Raw genomic sequence first — 20,406 nt, forward strand, 5'->3', positions numbered from 1 at the left:
CCACGCCAACCCAATGATACCAGACTCAAAATGAACATGGAAAATGCACACGTAGGACATCAGAGGTGGGGCATCAACACAGAGTGTTACGAGCTATTTCCCTGTAATGTCTGATCACGTTTACTATCTGGTTACAGAGAACTTTCATTCCGGCAAATCAGGAATGCAATATATTGAGAATAATAATGATCAGCAGCAAATATTTAATTCGGGGCATGAGGAAGTAAAAAAGGAGGAAGGGCATCTACTATATATGCTGTTATAATAAGTAAGTCTAATAAACAATCAGTCGTCAAACACAGTAGATACACATTAAAACATGTTTGAAGCAAAATCTCTCAAGCAGCTAAGTGCTTGGAACCTTAAAACTTATTAAAATAGTAGTAGTTATTATAATTACTGCTACTGTTATTCATCTTTATTATACTATTGTTATAATAAGGGAAGTCATAGACACTGTATCTCCAGCAGTCTGAAATCTTTAATAAATACAGAGAGTTTATAGGAAAATATAACCTTATAATGGAATGCCCTTTATATTCAATTAAAAGGTAAAATGAAAATCTCGACTAGATAGCAGCTTCCATGATATCAAAACCACTTACGTCCCTTACTATCTTTGGTTATTTTCCTTAATTCCAACCCTGAAAAAATAAAGAATGCAGGACATTAAAATCAGATACATTGTATCTGGACTGAAATTTACATTTTACTAAGTGTATCCAAAAAAAAAAAAAAAACAATGTCTAGCATTATGTATGAACTCTGAACTATTAACATAATTTTGAATTATTATACAATTTAAAAAGTTGAACATTTAGAAAAGAATTACTCATAATACAACATGTATTTCATGTTCAAAACCATGGGTTATTATTCAGCTGTCAGTAGAGAATGGAATGCAACAATAAACATATTGCAACACCTTTACTTAAATTAGCTTAAAAATATCACATGGAATTAAAGCCCTGTAGACACATACCCAGTCTACTGAGTCATAAAGCAGTTGCTTGAACATCCAGAGCCACAGTAAGTAGTTACGTACAGCATAATACAGATATGTAATAACGATAAATATGTTATGTGAAACAACTTAATTGCTAGTTAACGAAGGATCCCTTTTAGGTTATTTTTGGCATGCTGCCAGAAGCTCGTCAAGGAACTGGACGGCAGGTTCTGCTAATTTACAGGCTCACAGTGTGGGGGACTCGGGAGTCTTCAAGTAGACGCGCGGTTAAAATGTAGGCTTGCTCATATATTCTTCCATCGTCTGAAAGAGAACGAGAAATTAGAACAAGAGCCCCTTCGACAGCCTTTAGCAGAATGTGAAACCTTTGTCATTCTTTTACTTCCTTATTGTTTGTGGTTATTGAACAGAAGTTATCTAAACGGGGATGGACATCAATCTTTGCATTCTGATCAAGAACAGCGGTTCAAAGTTTGAGCGTAACGTGCATACACATCCATGTGGCTGGAACTTAATAACTTTCCACGGAAAAAGCTATGCTTGATCCCAAAAAGAATGTCCGATAAGAGAAATTCTAAAGCAACAGCTGCCAATATGCCACTGTTGACTTCGGGTAAACGTGCCTAAATGATCATGAGCACCCACCTCCAGGCACACGTAGTAGAGAAATCTCGACTGTATCTCTGTAACGTCAGAATTGCTACAGATACTGTGCAAAGCATCTTTCTACGCTTGTTGGCAAGATATAAAAAGCACACACAAACTAGGATTCTTAAGGATTTCTTCCATGTATTTTGAAAAGGCTTTCCTCCAACGTATGCGAACTTCCTTCATCCTCCTCACCAGTTAGCAAGTTTGTTAACAGGCCAGAAGGCCATAATTTTTTGCCAGTACTTTTTAAGAAACGTTCAGCCAGATTCACAATTACAGGTAGAGTTGAAATATACCGTGATGGGCAAGCCCTTTACCATGCAAGATAAATGGGTTGTCTCTTGCATTCTCTTCTATTGTAGACTTATATATTTGTGTAACACAGTGGCTCCTGTGTCAAATCAATACAAAAGTTCAAGGGGGCAGCCTTGGGGAAACGCCCCTGCCTCTTTCGTGTAAGCCCCAGTCAGCTCCATCAGTAGTGAGCAAACTGTGCTTAACCTTGAACCTCAGGGTGCATAATTCACTTGCACCTGGCCGGGAAGACAATTGATCCGCATGGGACAAACGCCAAGGCCATGGCTAAGCAATATCACTCAGAGGGAACCAAGGTTAGAAATCAGGCGTTCCAATGGGTTTTCACCAGCTCTGTTTAGAATTCCAGGGCTCCTATGCTGAAACACTTGCGCTCGGTCACCCACACTTTCTTATAAAGCTCTTACGCCTCCAGATGAGCACTGGCCAAGAGAAGCCCACACCCCCAGCCCTCTGCCCTGTCTGCATCTCCTCTTACAATTGCTGCCGGTGTCTTCACACTTAGCAGGGCTATCACACTGGCCAGGGGCCCACGCCTGTTTTTTAGCACCTAGAGTTTACACCATTTGAAAAGGAATACAAGGTTGCAAATACAAAATTGGGTATGAAGTTAATTTAGAATGAGGAAGGCAGTAACAGATTATGCGTTTTTAAAGGACAAGTATCCCAAAATCCAGAACCATAGCCTAAGGTTTTCATTCATTAAGTGTCTGACATGCTTCTATAATGTATTCACTGTATGGCTACATGCGCTTTGCGGCTACGATATCTTACCTTTATAAATTCCACCACATGAGCCTGCAGCCTCGGAAGGGGCTTGGGCCAGCAAAAGCCTCTGGAATTGTCACTTTGCCGGCTTCTAGTTATTGGCACCACCTCCCACCACTGGCTACCTCAGTCGGCTACAGACAACACTGACTGCCCTTTCTGGGCCATGCTGTTACTCAAGTTACATGAATCAATAGCGTACAAGGTTGGTATTTTCTTGAGCTTCCTGCTTTCAAGGTTGGAATAGACACTCAAGGCTGGCACAACCTTAAAGAGCTCTGTGTTTCACAAGAGGACCAGGATCTGTCCCTCAGGACCCCTTCTTGCACCACCGAGTTTCTTGTGGATTTCGCACTGTACATACTGTAAGTTTTTACTGCTTTATGGCTTTGCTTAGCAGTTAACATGGGTTGTGGGTTTTGTTTTCGTCGTTGTTGTTTTAGAGAGAGAGAGAGTGCGCAGGGGAGGGGCAGAGAGGGAGAGAGGATCCCAAGCAGGCTTCATGCTAGGTGTGGAGCCCAAGGATCCTGGGATCATGACCTGAGCCAAGATCGGAAGTAGGACACTTAACTGACTGAGCCACCGAGGTACCCCAATGTGGGTTGTGCTTTTCAGGGTGACAATGTGGGGATGCACCTATGCCATTCTCATGCCTCCACGCATACACAGGCAAGGTATTCTCCTGCTTGAGCCAATGAGACACCATTTTGACTCGGGCTCCTCATTTTGTGGGGAAACCTCTTCTGTCCGTCGCCCCCACTGGTGATGCCAGGAATTGCAACCCCTGCAGGTAATAAGCTAACTACCTTCCTCTTTCAGTTTGTTTTCTTATCACTTCAAGCCACTGTCCACGGGTTGTCACCCACAAAATAAGATACCTCCAAAAGTCACCCTCAACCAATTAAACTGTTCTTTGCATTTTTTTATTAAAAAAAATTTTTTTTAATGTTTATTTATTTTTGAGAGAGGGAGAAACAGAGAATGAGCAGAGGAGGGGCAGAGAGAGAGAGAGAGAGAGAGACACAGAATCCGAAGTGGGCTCCGGGCTCTGAGCTGTCAGCACACAGCCCGACTCGAGGCTCGAACTCACGAACCGTGAGATCGTGACCCAAGCCGAAGTTGGACATTAACTGACTGAGCCACCCAGGTCCCCTAATCTGTTCTTTTTTAATCCATATCACTAACACCGAGCCCCAGGACACTCAGAATGATCTTTGAGCATTTGCAAATTTAAGACTCTGTGTCTTCTTACTAAATGTGCGAGGATGGCCTTTTTATTCTAAGAAACCTTTATTAATTAGGGGTCAGGGAAAGTTCTAGGGGCTAAAAGCGAAAGCAATGTGACAAAGGCCTCCCTTAACCTTTAGTAGCTAAAATATGTGCTTAGGTCCAAAGGGCAGGGAAAAAAAGGAAGCAGTATTTTTTTTCTTTATGTAATTACATGGCTTGTGCCTAGTCATTCTACACTTTTCTGACCAGATATACACAGCCCATTTTTCAGCCAGCTCCCCAAACGTTCACTGACTTAGCTGAAGTACCCGGAGCCCAAGAGAATGCTGATAACGTTGTCTCTATTTGGCAGGTGCTGTTAGTTTACCCAGAGAGATTTAGAGGGCAGTCATGACATTGCCTGGTCACCATGGGGACACAGAGGCTAAACGGAGGGGCCCGTGAGCCCTGCCCATCAAGACCTTCCGCTCGATCAGCAAGAACGCGAACTACCAGTTAGCATTTAATTGTGGAAGGGCTCTTTCTTGAAATACCTGCTTCCCAGATTTCTGTGGAACTAGCAGCATCAGATGCACTCCCAGCTCTTTAAAACCCTGTATTTCTTCCAGAGCAGGAATTCAAAATAACCCAGATTGTGTCCTGGCCCCAGTTCAGAAAGCTGCAATTACCGTTAGTGCCCGAGACCCCGCTAAAAAGTCTCTTTCTCCCGTAAGTAGACTCCACAGTAAGGGCCCTGAGGATAGGGTTATAAATAACCCTTGGCATATTTTAAGAAAGGTTGTCCTGTGGAATTTCCAAACCCCTGATTTCTCAAGCACCTTGTAAAATTCCCTTCCTTTGGCGTTTGGAGAGAGCCAAGCAAACATCAGAAGGTTTAAATGCATTTCTTGCGGTGAGGACACCTCCAGAGGGAGATGCACCAGTCTCCTCAAAGGCACACGCGGATGCTTCCGGGCACCCACTACAACAAGTGTCTTCCTCAGAGTCCATTCACCTGAGCTCTGCTTCCCCCCGGATGGGCTGGAATAAGTCATCAGCTCAGCGAGGTGCCAGAAAAGTTACTGGGAGACCATCCCTGATGCTGTTTTATTAACCCAGTCTCTTATTTCTTGAACAGCAGGAAGAATGGCTTTAACGCCATTTTTTACTTTTAAAAAAAATTTTTTTTCAACGTTTATTTATTTTTGGGACAGAGAGAGACAGAGCATGAACGGGGGAGGGCCAGAGAGAGAGGGAGACACAGACTCGGAAACAGGCTCCAGGCTCTGAGCCATCAGCCCAGAGCCCGACGCGGGGCTCGAACTCACGGACCGCGAGATCGTGACCTGGCTGAAGTCGGACGCTTAACGACTGCGCCACCCAGGCGCCCCATAACGCCATTAAAAAAAAATTTTTTTTTCAACGTTTATTTATTTTTGGGACAGAGAGAGGCAGAGCATGAACGGGGGAGGGGCAGAGAGAGAGGGAGACACAGAATCGGAAACAGGCTCCAGGCTCTGAGCCGTCAGCCCAGAGCCCGACGCGGGGCTCGAACTCACGGACCGCGAGATCGTGATCTGGCTGAAGTCGGACGCTTAACCGACTGCGCCACCCAGGCGCCCCATATAACGCCATTTTTTAAAAGAGAGCATGTAATCCTCTGGAATCTCATGACCTGCCATTGTGAGACAGGCAGGTGGAAAGACCCAGTGACGCTGTGGGAAGAAGTGCCTAGAGGTGGCCTGTGCAGGGGTTGGTGGGATCACCTCATTAGGAGGCCAAAGGTCAGCGGGGTGCCGTGCTCCCCGTCAGTGTCCTTGGGACGAGTCAAGGGGCCGATGTAGGTAAGTTCCCTTATTAGGTGTGATGTATGGTGCAAATCTGCACTGCTTCTAGCAGCCCCACGTGGGACGTCTGGGTGGCTCAGTCGGTTGAGTGTCTGACTCTTGATTTCGCCTCAGGTCACCTTCCCGGAGTTGTGGGATCGAGCCCCACATCGGGCTCTGTGCTGAGCAGAGAACCTGCTTGAGAGTCTCTCTCTCTCTCCCTGTGCCCTTCTCCCTTGCTCTCTCTCTCTCTCTCTCTCTCTCTCTCTTCCCCCCTCTGCCCCTCTCCCTCACTCGTGGGCACTCTCTCTCTCTCTAAAATAAAAATAAAATAAAAGACCCACTGTATTTTATGTAGATATCACAGAGTCAGGAGCACGACCACATGGATGCTTCAGGGCCCATTTATACCTTGGCAAGCAAACCACAGGATTCCCAATTTATTTATGCAAATAGGAGCACACGTGCAGCCTCGCCAGGAGGTGTAAGGAATTTTAATTACAATGATAAATGCCATCTTTGATAATAAACTAATATCCCTGGCAAACGGAGTGACAATGCACTGCTATTCTCCTTTCCCAGGGGAGCACAGATATTTTAATGAAAGTCTTTTTATACCTCTCGTTAAATGTCTGAAAAAAAAATGGCACCCAGCTTTTGGTTCCTTGTTGACAATTGAGGTATCCTCACTAAAGAGCTCAGCCACACACGAAAAGCCAAGACTCTGGAGCCCAAGTTCCTGGGTTCAACTCTCTATTCCACACTTCCCAGCTGTGTGACATCAGGCAGGTTGTTTAACCTCTCTGTGTCTCCGTTCACTCGCCTCTTAAGAGCGAACACTGGTAAGTTGCTTAAAAACCGCACCCCGCACAGCGTCAAGGCCTCAAGAAGTGTCGGCCAGCACACAATCATCATCGTCCCCATCGTTATCTGTCCCCGTTGTACTGACCTCCTGTAACATATCAGAATCTTCAATGGCTTTGACAGCAGATTTCTTGGACGTTTCCTGAATTTCTCCACCCATTATAAACTCGTCGAGGATAAAATAAGCCTTTTCGAAATTAAAGATAATATCCAGCTCGCAGACCTGGTCAGACAAAAACAAACGTGTCGGTGAACTTGCAGGAGCAGCAGGGGAAACACGTGTCAGCCTCAAGCTTTTCCAACAGCCACACCCAGGAGGCGCACCAAAGGGAAAACTATCAAATGGTATTCTAAGGACAGAAAAATAGAAGTGGGGAATCCCAGGCGCTTTAGCCAAAGTAAAACCACATTCTATTAAGCAGACCATGTCCTTAAATAATATTCTTTGACGTCACAACAAGAAATTTGAGACTCGGGAGAGGGATCCGGCAGCATGGCTCCTATTTTCACCTGCCGAGTCCCCAGTGATGTCAGGCACGAGGGCCTCGCCTCCTTCCTCCCGCTCTCTGGTCCGAAAGTCTGGGCTCCTAGCCACAGGACTATCAGCAGCTCACTCCTCAGAGGCAAATCAGCTCACCTGTGCTAATTTCTCTCAAAAATTATGCCACAAGCCAGTGGTTCTCAAACTTCAGAGCGCACTGAATCCACACGGAAGGCACCTGCTGGGCCCCCACCCTGAACGTTGGGATTCGGCGGGTCTGGGTAAGGCCCAAGAGTCTGCACGTGTGAGGGGTTCCCAGGCGATGCTAATGATGGAGGTCTGGGGACCACAGGGGGAGAACCACTGTCACAGACCAAAGCAGAGCCTAATAGATTTAGTGGTTCGAGTGAAGCCAGAGGCAAGAGAGCCGCCCCTCATGATCCCAATAGGGCTTGTTTCCAGTTCCCTGATTGGCCATGCTGGCACTCTCCTGGTGTTTTCCTTCTCACGTTTTCCTCAACTCCCCGACATCCCCGTTCCTATTCCACACCCTCTAGAAGGTTGCTGCTAACTGCAAGTTTCTCGCCCTCTGCCCTCCGCCTCCTTTACCTCTCAGTAGCACTGGATACACTCCACCATGTCCCTCTTGAAAAATCTCTCCCTTGCTCCCTGACCTGGGCCATACCATTCAAGGCCTGTTCTTGCCCAACATCTCTGGTGATTCCTTCTCAGACTCGCTGGATGGTTTATCTCCCCCGCTACTTTGCATTCGGTGAAGAAGTATTTCTGGAGGGGGGCTTGGGACATCAGCAAAATCAACATCGCTGCTTCAGGCCGTTTACCTTCTAGTGACCCACCTTCTTCTTCAGCATTGGCGTGTTTCGTGAGAGCTTCTTCTCTTTGCGATACGTATACTCTAGACAACCTCACAGACTCTCTATGGCTGTGTCTCGCCTCCAGGGTCCCATCACCTGGATGTGTAGCCCTGATCTCCTTCTGGAGCGAGTCCAATATCTTCACCTGCTCAGGAGACATGTCTGCCTGGACATTCCTCAGTCCAAGTCACCATCTGCCAAACTGAAGTTAAGCATATTCTCTTCCCCGCAGACCATGTTGCTTAGTAGCTGAAAATTCGATCTGGGGCTTGACCGAATTCACTCCACGGTGCCACTGATTTCTCCCTCCTCGTCATTCTTTTCCCCCTGCCTCGGGTCTCACGCCGCTCAGTCTGGTCATCAGTTCCCGTTGATTCCATCGTGTAAATAAACGGCACCCCTTCGCCTCTTCTGTCTGCTACCCTTTCGCCGCCTTCTCTCAGGCCTGCAACCTCTCTCACCGAGGCCACTGCAGTGACCTGTTAGGTGGTGTCGGTCCCCACTCAAGGCCAACAATGACTAACGCTCTGCTAAAGTGCTGATCTCGTTCCTCTCCTGTGTAAGGTCTTATGTCCAGAACAAAGTTTTAATTCCTCTACATGCCTTTTGGGACTCTTTACCACCTAGCCTGGGCCCCCCTCTCTCTAGCTTCCTGTGTCAGCATCACCCCCGTGCTACAGCCACGGTCCACTGTGTTCTTCTATGCCTTTACCTTTGCACATACGAGCGATTCCTGGGATACACCCCAGATGTCCTTTTCTTTACGCTGCTGGCAAAATGAAGCTCACTTTTCCAAGGCCAAACTCAAAAGTCAGGGGTCCAGAGATTCCACCAAAGCCTCTTTTCCCCCACTCAGATTTCACACCACTTGCTCTGTGTTCTCTCTTACATCTGTGGGCACTAGTACATGCTTACTTATCGATCTCTCCCCCAGCACTGTGAGCTCAGGCACAGACCTCAGTCATCTTAATATCCCCGGTATCCAGCACATCATAGGATGCAGGACATATCCGTAGGACAAATGAGTCAGTCACTATTTAGGCCTTGTTTCTACGAGGCTGGGAATTAATGGGTTCCCAGATCACTGATTCTCTGATCCTACTGAGGGCTATAACGTTACACGAAGCGGATGTCAACGTTTTAGCAAACTGCTTCACGTATTTAGGACTTAGGTCAATGAAGTTGCAGACTCTACGAGGTAAATCATTAGGTAAATATCACGACCATAAATGGCCAGCTCAGAAAAACTCTTCCAACTACCTGCAAAGGTCCTGGTCTCCTCATTCACTAGAAAACAGCAGTAAGCGGGTAAATCCACAACAAGTGGGTGTATACATCTATCTCTACCTCCTCCCTCCCGCAACAGTCCATCCGCCTCTCTGTCTGTTGTGACGGTGTGGAAATTCCATGTAGAAGTTGGAAAGAATGAGAGAGATTTCCATGGACAAATGGGGAAAGAACTCCAAGGTACATTTGGAGAGGGGAAGGAAAAGAAAGCAAGTTGCAGACTACCATGCGTAATGCAATCCCATTTAGAAATAAAACTGCGTATGTCTGGTTAAAGAAGACACAAGGAGCAAGCAGTTACCAGAGGTCAGTAGAGGCAGGAAGTCAGGAGCAACAGTAGCAAAAGCTGAGGAACCTCAGAGTTCAAGGCAGGCGTAGACAGGAATCGGAGACAGACGGGAGCCTCATTAGGAGATACCAGCAGCTGGGATCCTGCAAGGTGAACCTGGCAGATACTAATGCAAGTTTTTCAGGAACGTCTCAAACCCCACTCGCAGACAGCCATAGGGCAGTTAATTGACTGCATCTAGTTTCAAGGGAAGGGAATAAAGTCGCAGGCACGCAAAGTCCGATAGAGAACACACACGCGCAGGCACACATGCACACACACATACACACACACACACAGCAGCAACTTGGATGTACAGTGACTATCTCTAGGTTATAAGGAAACAGGTGTACAAGTTCTATCGGAACTGTAGGGAGTGTCACATATGAGCAACGATTTTGTATACAGCAACTCCAAAATCCTACTTCTATGGTTATTCTTTGAGCCTAACCCCAAGGGGTTACTGTATCTGAGAGCAGAAACAGGAAACACCTCCTGGAGCACCCTAGACCAAATGCAGGTTTCTACACTTGATCTTAGCCAAAAGGCCGAGAAGCAATCAAATGTAGGTTTCTTCAGCTAACTGCCCAATTACTCAAATACTGGTGATTCCACTTAAGGGTACTGTCCCAGTACATCAGGAATGTGCCCTCGATGCTTAAATTACCGTATTTCATCTATTATGTAAAAATAAATGGTTTCCGTGTTTATAAACACGTGAGCATCTGAATTTTTTTTTTCACATTTTCTTGTGTATATATAGACTCTGGAAGAAAGCTTATAAGAAGGCAGAAACAGTGATAATTTAATTTCACCCTTGATCTCTTAGCCTGTGCTTTAATTTGGCTTGAGGGTCTTCTCTTAGAGCAGAATACATGACTTCGTAAGAGTATTTCTGACATTTCATTAACTAAATATTTTTGGATAGAGTCTAAGAAGAGCCTTCTCTTACTGAATTCTGTTCTAAAGTAAGTACAGAAAGTTTAAATTACATACAGCAAACGTATAAAACCATATATAAAATAATAATTACAGTTTAAGGTACAACGACATAGCAATTGACAGTTTATAAAGTATTGTCGATCACACTGTCTCTTTGATCCCCACAACAGCCCCATGAGATTAGCAAAGTAAATATTTCTGTTGACCTTTTGGAGTGTTATTTTCTTATCTGTGAAATTAGAGATCTATCACAAGCCCAATCACGGGTCTGGTTAGTGGGTGACTGGGCACCACTTACTCAGGACCTAGCAGGACTCAGAGCCTTCCTCCTCCTAGAAGAAAACTTCCTAAATCAAGATCAAGCCTCTTTGGGATAGCAACACCCATACCCTCTGAGCACATCAGCAAAAACTCACACCACAGCCTGTAATGGGAAAATACGGCAGGTGGCTAAATCCTCAAACAGACCTTTATCTACTCTAAGACTCTGGGGCATCTCTTCATAGCCTCTGTAAATTGGGGTTAATGCTGTTTACGGAAGATTGAAAGATTAGTTAATCCGTGTAAGTCTCCCTGGAATGGAAAAATGCTCAAAAAACACATAAGTTAGTAGCCAGAGAGTTTGATTGATCTGCCATAGGAAGGTAATATTTTCCACTGTTGTAACAGAAACACAGTACAAAGTTTTCTCTTGGATAATATCAAGGGCAGAATTCAAGGAAACCTTCAGTATTAACAAAGAAAAAAAGAGTGCCAAAGAGAAATAGATTATTCCTGAGATGATGTCAATGAGAATCAGTACTGGTAGCCTTTGCTCATCACAGTTAATTAATAAGAACTGAACACCTACTGGGCACATAGCCTTGAATTGCTCTTAGCTGCTCTTAGCTTAATAAAAGATTCATTGAATTTTTTAGTGAATTAAATTTTGGTCCGTGGCAAAGACAGAGCTTCTAAAGGTACGCCACAATAGGATGAAAAATTAATGTTAGAGAAATAGGAATTCATTCTGATTCTCCTTATATCTTAACTGAGCTTAGCATTGGTGAAGGTGATTTAGATTGTCTTAAGAAAGCAATGTGTCGTGATAAGACTAAGATCGAAATTTAACCCCAATTCACGTTATCACAGTTGGGTAAATCTAGGAAAACATATAGTTCAAACCAGAGTGCGGAAATTAGGGGCAGAAGGTCCTAGGGAAGCCTGGGCCTCACAAAAACTCCTGCAGGCCTTTACAAAAGGCCAGGTCTGCAGTGGATTTCAAAATGTCAGGCTTCATTTGAATAATGGAAAGCATAAATTTAACTAATCTCAAGTTTGAAAACATGCTATTATATGTTTGCAAATCTCTCTTTAAAAAAAATGAAAAACCATGGGGGGAGGGGAAGGAAAAAAAAAAAAAGAGGTCAGAGAGGGAGACAGCCAAAGCATAAGAGACTCTTAAAAACTGAGAACAGGGGGGCGCCTGGGTGGCGCAGTCGGTTAAGCATCCGACTTCAGCCAGGTCACAATCTCGCGGTCCGTGAGTTCGAGCCCCGCGTCGGGCTCTGGGCTGATGGCTCAGAGCCTGGAGCCTGTTTCCGATTCTGTGTCTCCCTCTCTCTCTGCCCCTCTCCCGTTCATGCTCTGTCTCTCTCTGTCCCAAAAATAAATAAACGTTGAAAAAAAAATTAAAAAAAAATAAAATAAAATAAAAAAATTAAAAAAAAACTGAGAACAAACTGAGGGTTGATGGGGGGTGGGAGGGAGAGGAGGGTGGGTGATGGGTATTGAGGAGGGCACCTGTTGGGATGAGCCCTGGGTGTTGTATGGAAACCAATTTGACAATAAATTTCATATATTGAAAAATAAATAAATAAATAAATAAATAAATAAATAAATAAATAAATAAAAACTTAGAGAAAACCTAAGAGGAAGAGAAGGAAAAATGGTCTGCCTGTCTTACTCTGTATACTGACCAACAACCTGAATCTCTGAAGCAACATTGAAGGTCATCTTCTAACATCATTTATAAAGGGAATAAAGGAGAATCAAAAGGATACAGGGAGGGAGGGAGAGAAAATTCTTTCAAAAACCTTTCAAGTGCTCACGCTGGTGAAAATCGTTGTAAGAAATCTGATAAAACCCCAACCAATACCGCAAACGCTACTCATTCCATTGGACAGAGAACAAAATGTCTTATGGAAGCAAACTCTCCCAACAACGCTTAATAAAAACCAGCGAGCAGGGGAATGGGGAAGAGAACATTACTGAGAGAAAACACTCCAAATCCAATGACTTATTTCTTGAGACTGTGAACTGGATGACATGTTTCTGGAACATTTGCTAAAATCTGGCCCAGAGTTGCTTGCACGTGTTGAAAAATCAAACGACTAAGTCCTAGGTCATGATCTCGAGAGACGTGCTGTTTGGGGGCCACACAAAGCCTGCACAAGTTACGGGCAATACCGGGCTGTTCCATGTTGCTGGGGCACTGGGCACGTCAGGGATAAAAAGAGAAAAGCGAGAAGGTCAGAGAAGTGGCCTGGGATGGATGTTTAGAAAGCTCACGTGCCAGGCTCCAATGTTTGGCTGTTACTCATTATAGACGATGGAAAGTGACTGAGGACGTCTGTCACCCTGGATCTGTGCATTGCAAGGAAGATGGTGACTGACAAGCCAGGAAAGGGAGGCAGAGATGAGCCCAGAGGCAGAAAGGGCCAGAGGTGAGGTCCCAATGAAAAGGAAAACTGCCATCCCAAGTAAACCTATACCGGGTGGGAGTGGGAGCAAAGAGATGGACCGTAGTCCAATCGGAATAGACAAAGGCCGCCTTTAGCAAAGCGTGGAGAAAGAAGAAGGAAGCATTGGAGGATCCCGGGACACAATAGACTCAATCACAAGGCAGAACAGGTTTGCAGACGGTGACTGTAGTTCTTGACGTGTTGAGGCTGAGATGGTTGTAAGAAGAAAACAAAAGACTGAGACGGCTGTGGGAAGCCCAGTGAAGACCGTCCTCAGCAGAGCGCAAGAGAGCCATATGGTCATGGATTCTGGAAGCGACAGTCAGGCAGACGTGCAAGGAGGGTAGAAAGGGCAGGGCGAGGAAGGGAGCTGGGGGCAGAAACCAAGGAGGGGCCTTTAGAAACGGGATGAAAATCAGAACTCGGGGCTGTGGCAAAATAAAGAGGTGTGGTGACGAGCAAGGATCCAGCACTGCAGAGAGGTGAGCAGGTGAAGATTTAAGAAGCATCACTGGTGTTGACCATTAGGAAGGGGCCGGTGGTAACTCCGTGATCTCCGTGGAGCAGGAAAGGTGGAACCCAAGCTCTAAGCGGCCCCAGAGCACATGGGTTCTGAGGACGCTGCCCCTTGTATGGAATCCTACTTGGCAATAAATGCATGGAGACTAAATAACAATAGGAAGGAAAGGGATTTGGGTTTTCTCTTGTTGATTTGTTTGGCATTTTTTTAACATATAAAGAATATAAAAGAACACTTGGAACGTAGTAAAAGAAGCTGGAGAGGGGATGGAAAAGTCAAAACAGAAGGGAGATGACAGTCAATGAAGAATGAGAAGGAAAAGATCGAGGAATCCTTCACAACTAAATTCCAGTTCATTGAACAGGGTCTCTAGTGCGGTTGTGGTCTGAAGACAGAGACACGGCCTGCCTCTTGAAAGCTGTGCGTCTTTTGTTTACAAAGAATCATGGGAAGTGGGGGAACGCCTCACATTCTGGACCCTGTACCCATGCAATTCATGCTTTAGACTTGAGAGGGAGAAGCAATGCAAGGAAAGAGAGCACTGGTGGAAGAACTGAAATAGGGACTGATTCTGAATAGACGAGAACAACACTTACGTTTCCAAAGTATTTGTCCAGCAGCTCCACGTAACGATGCACAATCTCTAGCGTCAAGAGCTCATTGTCCTGATTTTCGACTGCACAGCAAAAATATAAACTAGCATACCTTGGAGAGAAAAAAAGAAAGGAAGGAAGGAAGGAAGGAAGGAAGGAAGGAAGGAAGGAAGGAAGGAAGGAAGGAAGGAAGGAAGGAAGGAAGGAAGGAAAGAAAGAAAGAAAGAAAGAAAGAAAGAAAGAAAGAAAGAAAGAAAGAAAGAAAGAAAAGTAAAATATGATGACACATCAAATAACCTGAAGTTGGTGTTTTCCGCAGTGAATACACAAAGTTACCTCTTCTTCAGCGAGTCTCCCCCAACCATCCAAATCAAAAAAGGAAATCATCATTCACCACATCCAATATGTTCCCAAAATGTGAAATAGAATATGTAAAAACATGGCGGCCATTGGGTTCTTTCTGTTAATTATATGAAAGACTCTCAACACCATCTTACCCCGAGGAAACACTCCAGTGGGGACAGAGACCTTGGCCCACTGGAATGGGGGTATGCTCACGTCCCTCTCCCGCTTGTGAACTGTCCTTTCTAAACTTCAACCCCCTGACCAGGGCTCTCGCCTCACACTGTGCGGCCCTCTTTCTGTATGTGTCCCGCCTTTAGTCTATCCAGTCTACCCTCTGCAACTCTTTCTTCTGCCTAAAATACTCTTCCCCATCCCGTTTGTGTGGATAACTGCCTACATCTCCCTTAGCTCTGAACTTGGATGTCATTTCCTCTGGGAAATCTCCAACCTCTCCGACCGGACCAGATGCCCTGCTATGCACTCCTGTGCCTCCCCCATCAGAGCACCGCCCGTTTAGTGGCCTGTCTCTGCCCCACGAGGTCAGTGGCTTCCCAAAGGCAGGTCCTCAGTCTGCCTTGCTCAGCATCATAAACCCAGGAGCTGCAAGTATCTGTTGAGAAAACTGCTAAAGCCTTTTCTTTATACAATGGTTTAAATTACAAATGAACTTAAAAGTTTTAAAAAAAAACCAGCAGGCAGAGAGTAAGGGCAAGCTTCCTGTTGGCAAGTGCTTCCTGGGACTTTGCCTTACTGTCCCTGGGATGCTCATTTTAAGAGGCCTTCACTGACATCTCTCTGGATGCTAGTACTGAAAGCTTTAATCCTGGGACTCAGCAGCAGAAGCTTTGCCCAGGCACCTCCTGGTAATTGACTTCATTAAATATGGTCCACAAGGTCGCCTCTGCCCTTTCCTTTCAGGTTTTATAAACACCCTGTGCAAGAACCTTCCTAATGTGCATTTTCCTTCTGGGAGTGGCAGTAGGATGTTGGATGTAGGGTCGGGTCAGCTGGGTTCTGGCCCTGGCTTAGGCATCAGTTATTTGGATCTTTATGGGCAAAAGTGCTTTACGTCTTAGGGCTTCAGTTTCCTCATCCATAAACTGAGGTCCCTTTCCAGTATGGTCTTGCTATGGTAAGCAGGTGCTATCAGGAGAGAATATATAGGCTTTAAAGCCAGAAAGATATGGGGGCACCTGGGTGGCTCAACTGATTAAGCACCCGACTTTGGTTCACGTCATGATCTCATGATTCGTGAGTTTGAGCCCCGCATGGGGCTCTGAGCTGACAGTGCAGAGCCTTCTTGGGATTCTCTCTCTCCCTCTCTCTCTCTCTGCCTTTCCCCCACATATGCACCTATGCTCGCCCACTCGTGCACTCTCTCTCTCTCTCAAAAGAATAAATAAATAAACTTAAAAAAAAATAAAGCCTGGCTCTACCAACTGCCACTTAGTTACTGTGGCTGAAGACTAATTAATTACTTGCATTCTCTGTGGCTTCAGTTTCCTCATCTGCAAATATGAGTAATAATAACAGCCGTCCATCTCTCTGTCACGTTAACCTGCATTTTTTTCCGCAGCATCTGTTATTAACAGAGGTTTTGTTTACCTGACCAATGAGTAAGCTCCAAGAGAGCGGCACTGAGCCCTGCCGGGTAGTTACTGCGCCCACAGCCATTAGAAGTGCTGGAAATACAATAGGTGCCCATAAGCTATTCCTTGAAGGCACTTGTATATTAGCCACATGTAGATTAAGTACCTAGAAGCCATCCGGGCACAGGAAGAACCTCTCAATAAATGAGAATTATTTTTTGTTAGTCTATGGGTATAAATATTTGGGCTCCAGCCTCCAAAACTTTCAGTAAATGATGGAATTGGTGTTGCAATCGAAAACGCCCGGTATTTAAAACAATCCAAAGCCATAATGAGAAAGACAATTCTCATAAAGTTACTCACACCTTTTATAAACAAGTTTTAGTTCCTTCCAGTCAACAAAACTGCTTGTCCTCTGACCACGAGAGAGAACAATCTGGACAATTTCCCGGGTGATCTTTTTCCTCTCTTTGTCAGGGAGAGTCGTGTACCATTTCTGCAGCCGTAATTTCCCCTGTCGACTGAAAAGCAATATGAAATGTATCTAGAACAAATAAAGCACAGAGAAAAACAGAGCTTTATCAGCTACGTCATTCTACATAGACACTGGAAATTAAATGGCAGGGCTTACAAAGGATGCTAGTTATGAACAAATGAAAAAATTCTCCCCAGCGTGAAAACGATCTCATCTGCAAATTACATTTAACCCATTAAAGAATAAAGAAATGGGGACATTACAAACATGGCTTATTTATATTCGTGGGGAAAGACAGGATTTGTAAAAAGTACTCCCTTCTGGAGTCACAAATGTATTACACAGAGAAAAAGATACTGAGGAAGCATGTAACTCCTTTGAGAAAACAACAAAATCTTCCTTCCCAAGCCAAAAATAAAGTGTTAAAAAATGGCAGAAGAGTTTGCTCTAAAAATTACACCCCGGTTGCCCATCACAACGACAGCAATGTAATGATAGTAGAGAAAAAAAAAAAGGGGAGAGAAGGGAAGGAGGATAAAGAGTGAGAAAGAGACAACATTGTCTTTTTTTTTTTAATAAAAATTGTATACATTTAAGGTGTACAACATGATTTTATATCTGTGTCTATAGTGAAGTGATTACTATAGTCCAGCTAATCAACATTTCACCTCCTCACATGGTTACCATTTTGTGTGTATGGCGGCAGACCCTGAAATCTACTCCCTTAGCAAACTCCCAGTATTCAACCAGCATTATTAACTATCGTCGTCATCATGAAGAGCAGATCTCTAGACTTGCTCATCTTACAGCTGCAACTTTGTACTCTTCAACCAGCATCTCCTCGTTTCCCCCATTTCCCCACCCCTGGTGACCACTGTTCTAGTCTATATGCCTCTATGAGTTTAACTTTTTAGATTCCACATGTAAGTGAGATCATGCAGTATTTCTATTTCTATGCCTGGCTTATTTCATTGAGCAAGATTCATCCAAGATATCACAAATGACAGGATTTCTTTCTTTCTTTATAACTGAAAATATTCTATTATTACCCACCCTCCCACACAAACACACATAAACACACACATATATACCACATTTTCTTTATCCATTCATCTATCAATGGACGCTTAGGTTGCTTCCATATCTTGGTTGTTGTGAATAATGTTGCAATGAACTTGGACTGCAGGTATCCCTTTAAGATACTGACTTAATTTCCTTTGGAAATATACCCAGAAGTGAGATTGCTGGATCATATAGTAGTTCTATTTTTAATTCTTTGAGGAACCTCCATACTGTTTTCCATAATGGCTACACCAGTTTGCATTCCCACCAACAGTGTATAAGGGTTCCCTTTTCTCCACATTTTCACCAACACTGTTATCTTTTGTTTTCTTGAGAACAGTCATTCTAATCAGTGTGGAGTGATCTCCTCTCGTGGTTTTGATTTGTATTTCCCTGATGATTAATGATGTTGAGCATCTTTTCATGTACCTGTTAGCCATCTGTGTCTCTTCTTTGAAGAAGTATCTGCTCAAGTCCTTTGCCCATTTTTAAATCAGGATATTTATTTCCTTGCTATTGACTTCAGTTTCTTATATTTTTTGGATATTAACCTCTTAACAGATATATGGTTTCCAAATATTTTCTTCCAGTCCTCGGCTGTCTCTTCACTCTGTTGATTGTTTGCTTTGCGGTGAAAAAGCTATTTAGTTTAATGTAACCTCATTTGTCTGTTTTTGCTTTTGTTGCCCTTGCTTTCGGGGCAATATCCAAAATATCACTGCTCAGACCGATGTCATGAAGCTTTCTCTCTATGCTTTCTTCTAGTAGTTTTACAGTTTTAGATCTTAACATTTAAGTCTTCATCCATTTTGAGTTGATTTTTTTATATTAAATATAATTTACTGTCAAACTGTTTTCCATACAACATGAGTTGATTTTTTAAAATGGAGTGAGATAAGGTCCAATTTCATTCTTTTCCACATGGGTAACCAGTTTTCCCAGCATCACTTATCGAGAGATTGTCCTTTTCCCATTGTGTGTTCTTGGCACCTTTGTTGAAGATCAAACTAAGTTTGTTTGGTTTTTTTAAGCTTATTTATTTATTTTGAGAGACATAGAGAGTGTGAGTGGCAGAGGGAGAGAGAGAGAGAGAGAGAGAGAGAGAGAGAGAGAGAGAGAGAGAGAGAATCCCAAGCAGGCTCCACATTATCAGTGCAGAACCCAACAGGGGGCTCATTCCCATGAACCAAGAGATCATGACCTGAGCCAAAATCAAGAGTTAGATGCTCAACCAACTGAGCCACCCAAGTGCCCCTCAAACTAAGTCTTACATATAAGCTCTTTACTCCACTTTGTGGGTAACTTGGCTGAGAGCTTTAGCATCAACCATCTCATGTAACAATTGTCTTTGTCACCACAATAGACTGTTAACAGTTTAGTGTGTTGGCCACGTTAGGAAGCAACCCAATCTTGATTTTCAGTGAAGTTTCAAAGTCTGCATTTTAAATAAATGCCCACATTTCAATGAACTTTAAAAGTTTTAAATAACTGGAAAACACCATAACGTGTAGAAATTTACTTTGCTACCTTGGAGGTATAGTCACTATGCTTCTGGAAATTGTCACATGGTATATAATCTTTATCTGATGGGAGATGGCGTTTTCTCAACGTACTGTATGAGAAGAAGTTTAGAATCATAATTTATCATGTTTTTTGCTTTATCCTTTTTTGATAAAATTCATTGTGGAGGTTAATTGTGTCAGGGAGGGAAGAACAATATATACTAGAAACCAAAATTCTTATAATTTTAAAGAATTTTTATAAATAAAATATTCACCTTCTTTTATTGAGGGGTTTGGCTCTGAATGTCAGGGCATACGTCATAAAAACTCACTAGGTGGTGATATCTGAGGACCAAAAGAAACCAGGCTCTTTCCCCAGAGCTCCTCCTGCCCCCAGCCTATAGAATTTGAGGTCTTCTTAATAAGGTTATGTTCTGTCTTACAAAGAAAACATCTCTGAAAACAAGGACTTGAGGGCCACGACATCCCAAGTGAGGAGAAAGCCAATGTAAAAGCCCTCCTCATCTGGCAACTTTAAGAAAAATCATCCTCAGGATGTTGGGTGGGAGGATGGGCTAAACGGGCGAAGTACATTAAGAAGGGCACTTGTGGGGCGCCTGGGTGGCTCGGTCGGTTGGGTGTCCGACTTCGGCTCAGGTCATGATCTCACGGTCCGTGAATTCGAGCCCCGCGTCGGGCTCTGTGCTGACAGCTCGGAGCCTGGAGCCTGTTTCGGATTCTGTGTCTCCCTCTCTCTCTGACCTTCCCCCATTCATCCTCTGTCTCTCTCTGTCTCAAAAATGAATAAACGTTAAAAAAAAAAATTAAAAAAAAAAGAAGGGCACCTGTTGGGATGAGCACTGAGTGTTATACGTAAGTGACGTGTCACTAAATTCTATTCCTGAAATCATTATTACACTATATGTTAACTAACTTGGATTTGAATTAAAAAAAAAAAAAAGTCACCCTCAGTCTGGAGTTTTAAATATCTGTTGAGAACAAAGCCTTTTCTTTTTTTTTTTAATTTTTTTTTTAATGTTTATTTATTTTTGAGACAGAGAGAGACAGAGCATGAATGGGGGAG

General features: G+C 43.9%; 1 protein-coding gene across 1 annotated transcript in view; it reads right to left on the reverse strand.

The window, feature by feature from the left end:
* Window positions 1-912: 912 nt before the first annotated feature.
* Window positions 913-20,406, reverse strand: part of AP1S3 (adaptor related protein complex 1 subunit sigma 3) — a 59,045-nt gene continuing 39,551 nt past the window's right edge. Inside the window, exons 2-5 of the mRNA XM_011285654.3 lie at window positions 16,649-16,827; window positions 14,353-14,461; window positions 6,686-6,823; window positions 913-1,270 (exon numbers count right to left, since the gene is read on the reverse strand). Of these exons, the coding sequence (XP_011283956.1) occupies window positions 1,235-1,270; window positions 6,686-6,823; window positions 14,353-14,461; window positions 16,649-16,827 (462 nt within the window). The 3' untranslated portion in view covers window positions 913-1,234. The remainder of the gene's footprint in view (window positions 1,271-6,685; window positions 6,824-14,352; window positions 14,462-16,648; window positions 16,828-20,406) is intronic.

Source organism: Felis catus, chromosome C1 (genome assembly GCF_018350175.1).
Source record: "Felis catus isolate Fca126 chromosome C1, F.catus_Fca126_mat1.0, whole genome shotgun sequence".
Taxonomy (NCBI): domain Eukaryota; kingdom Metazoa; phylum Chordata; class Mammalia; order Carnivora; family Felidae; genus Felis; species Felis catus.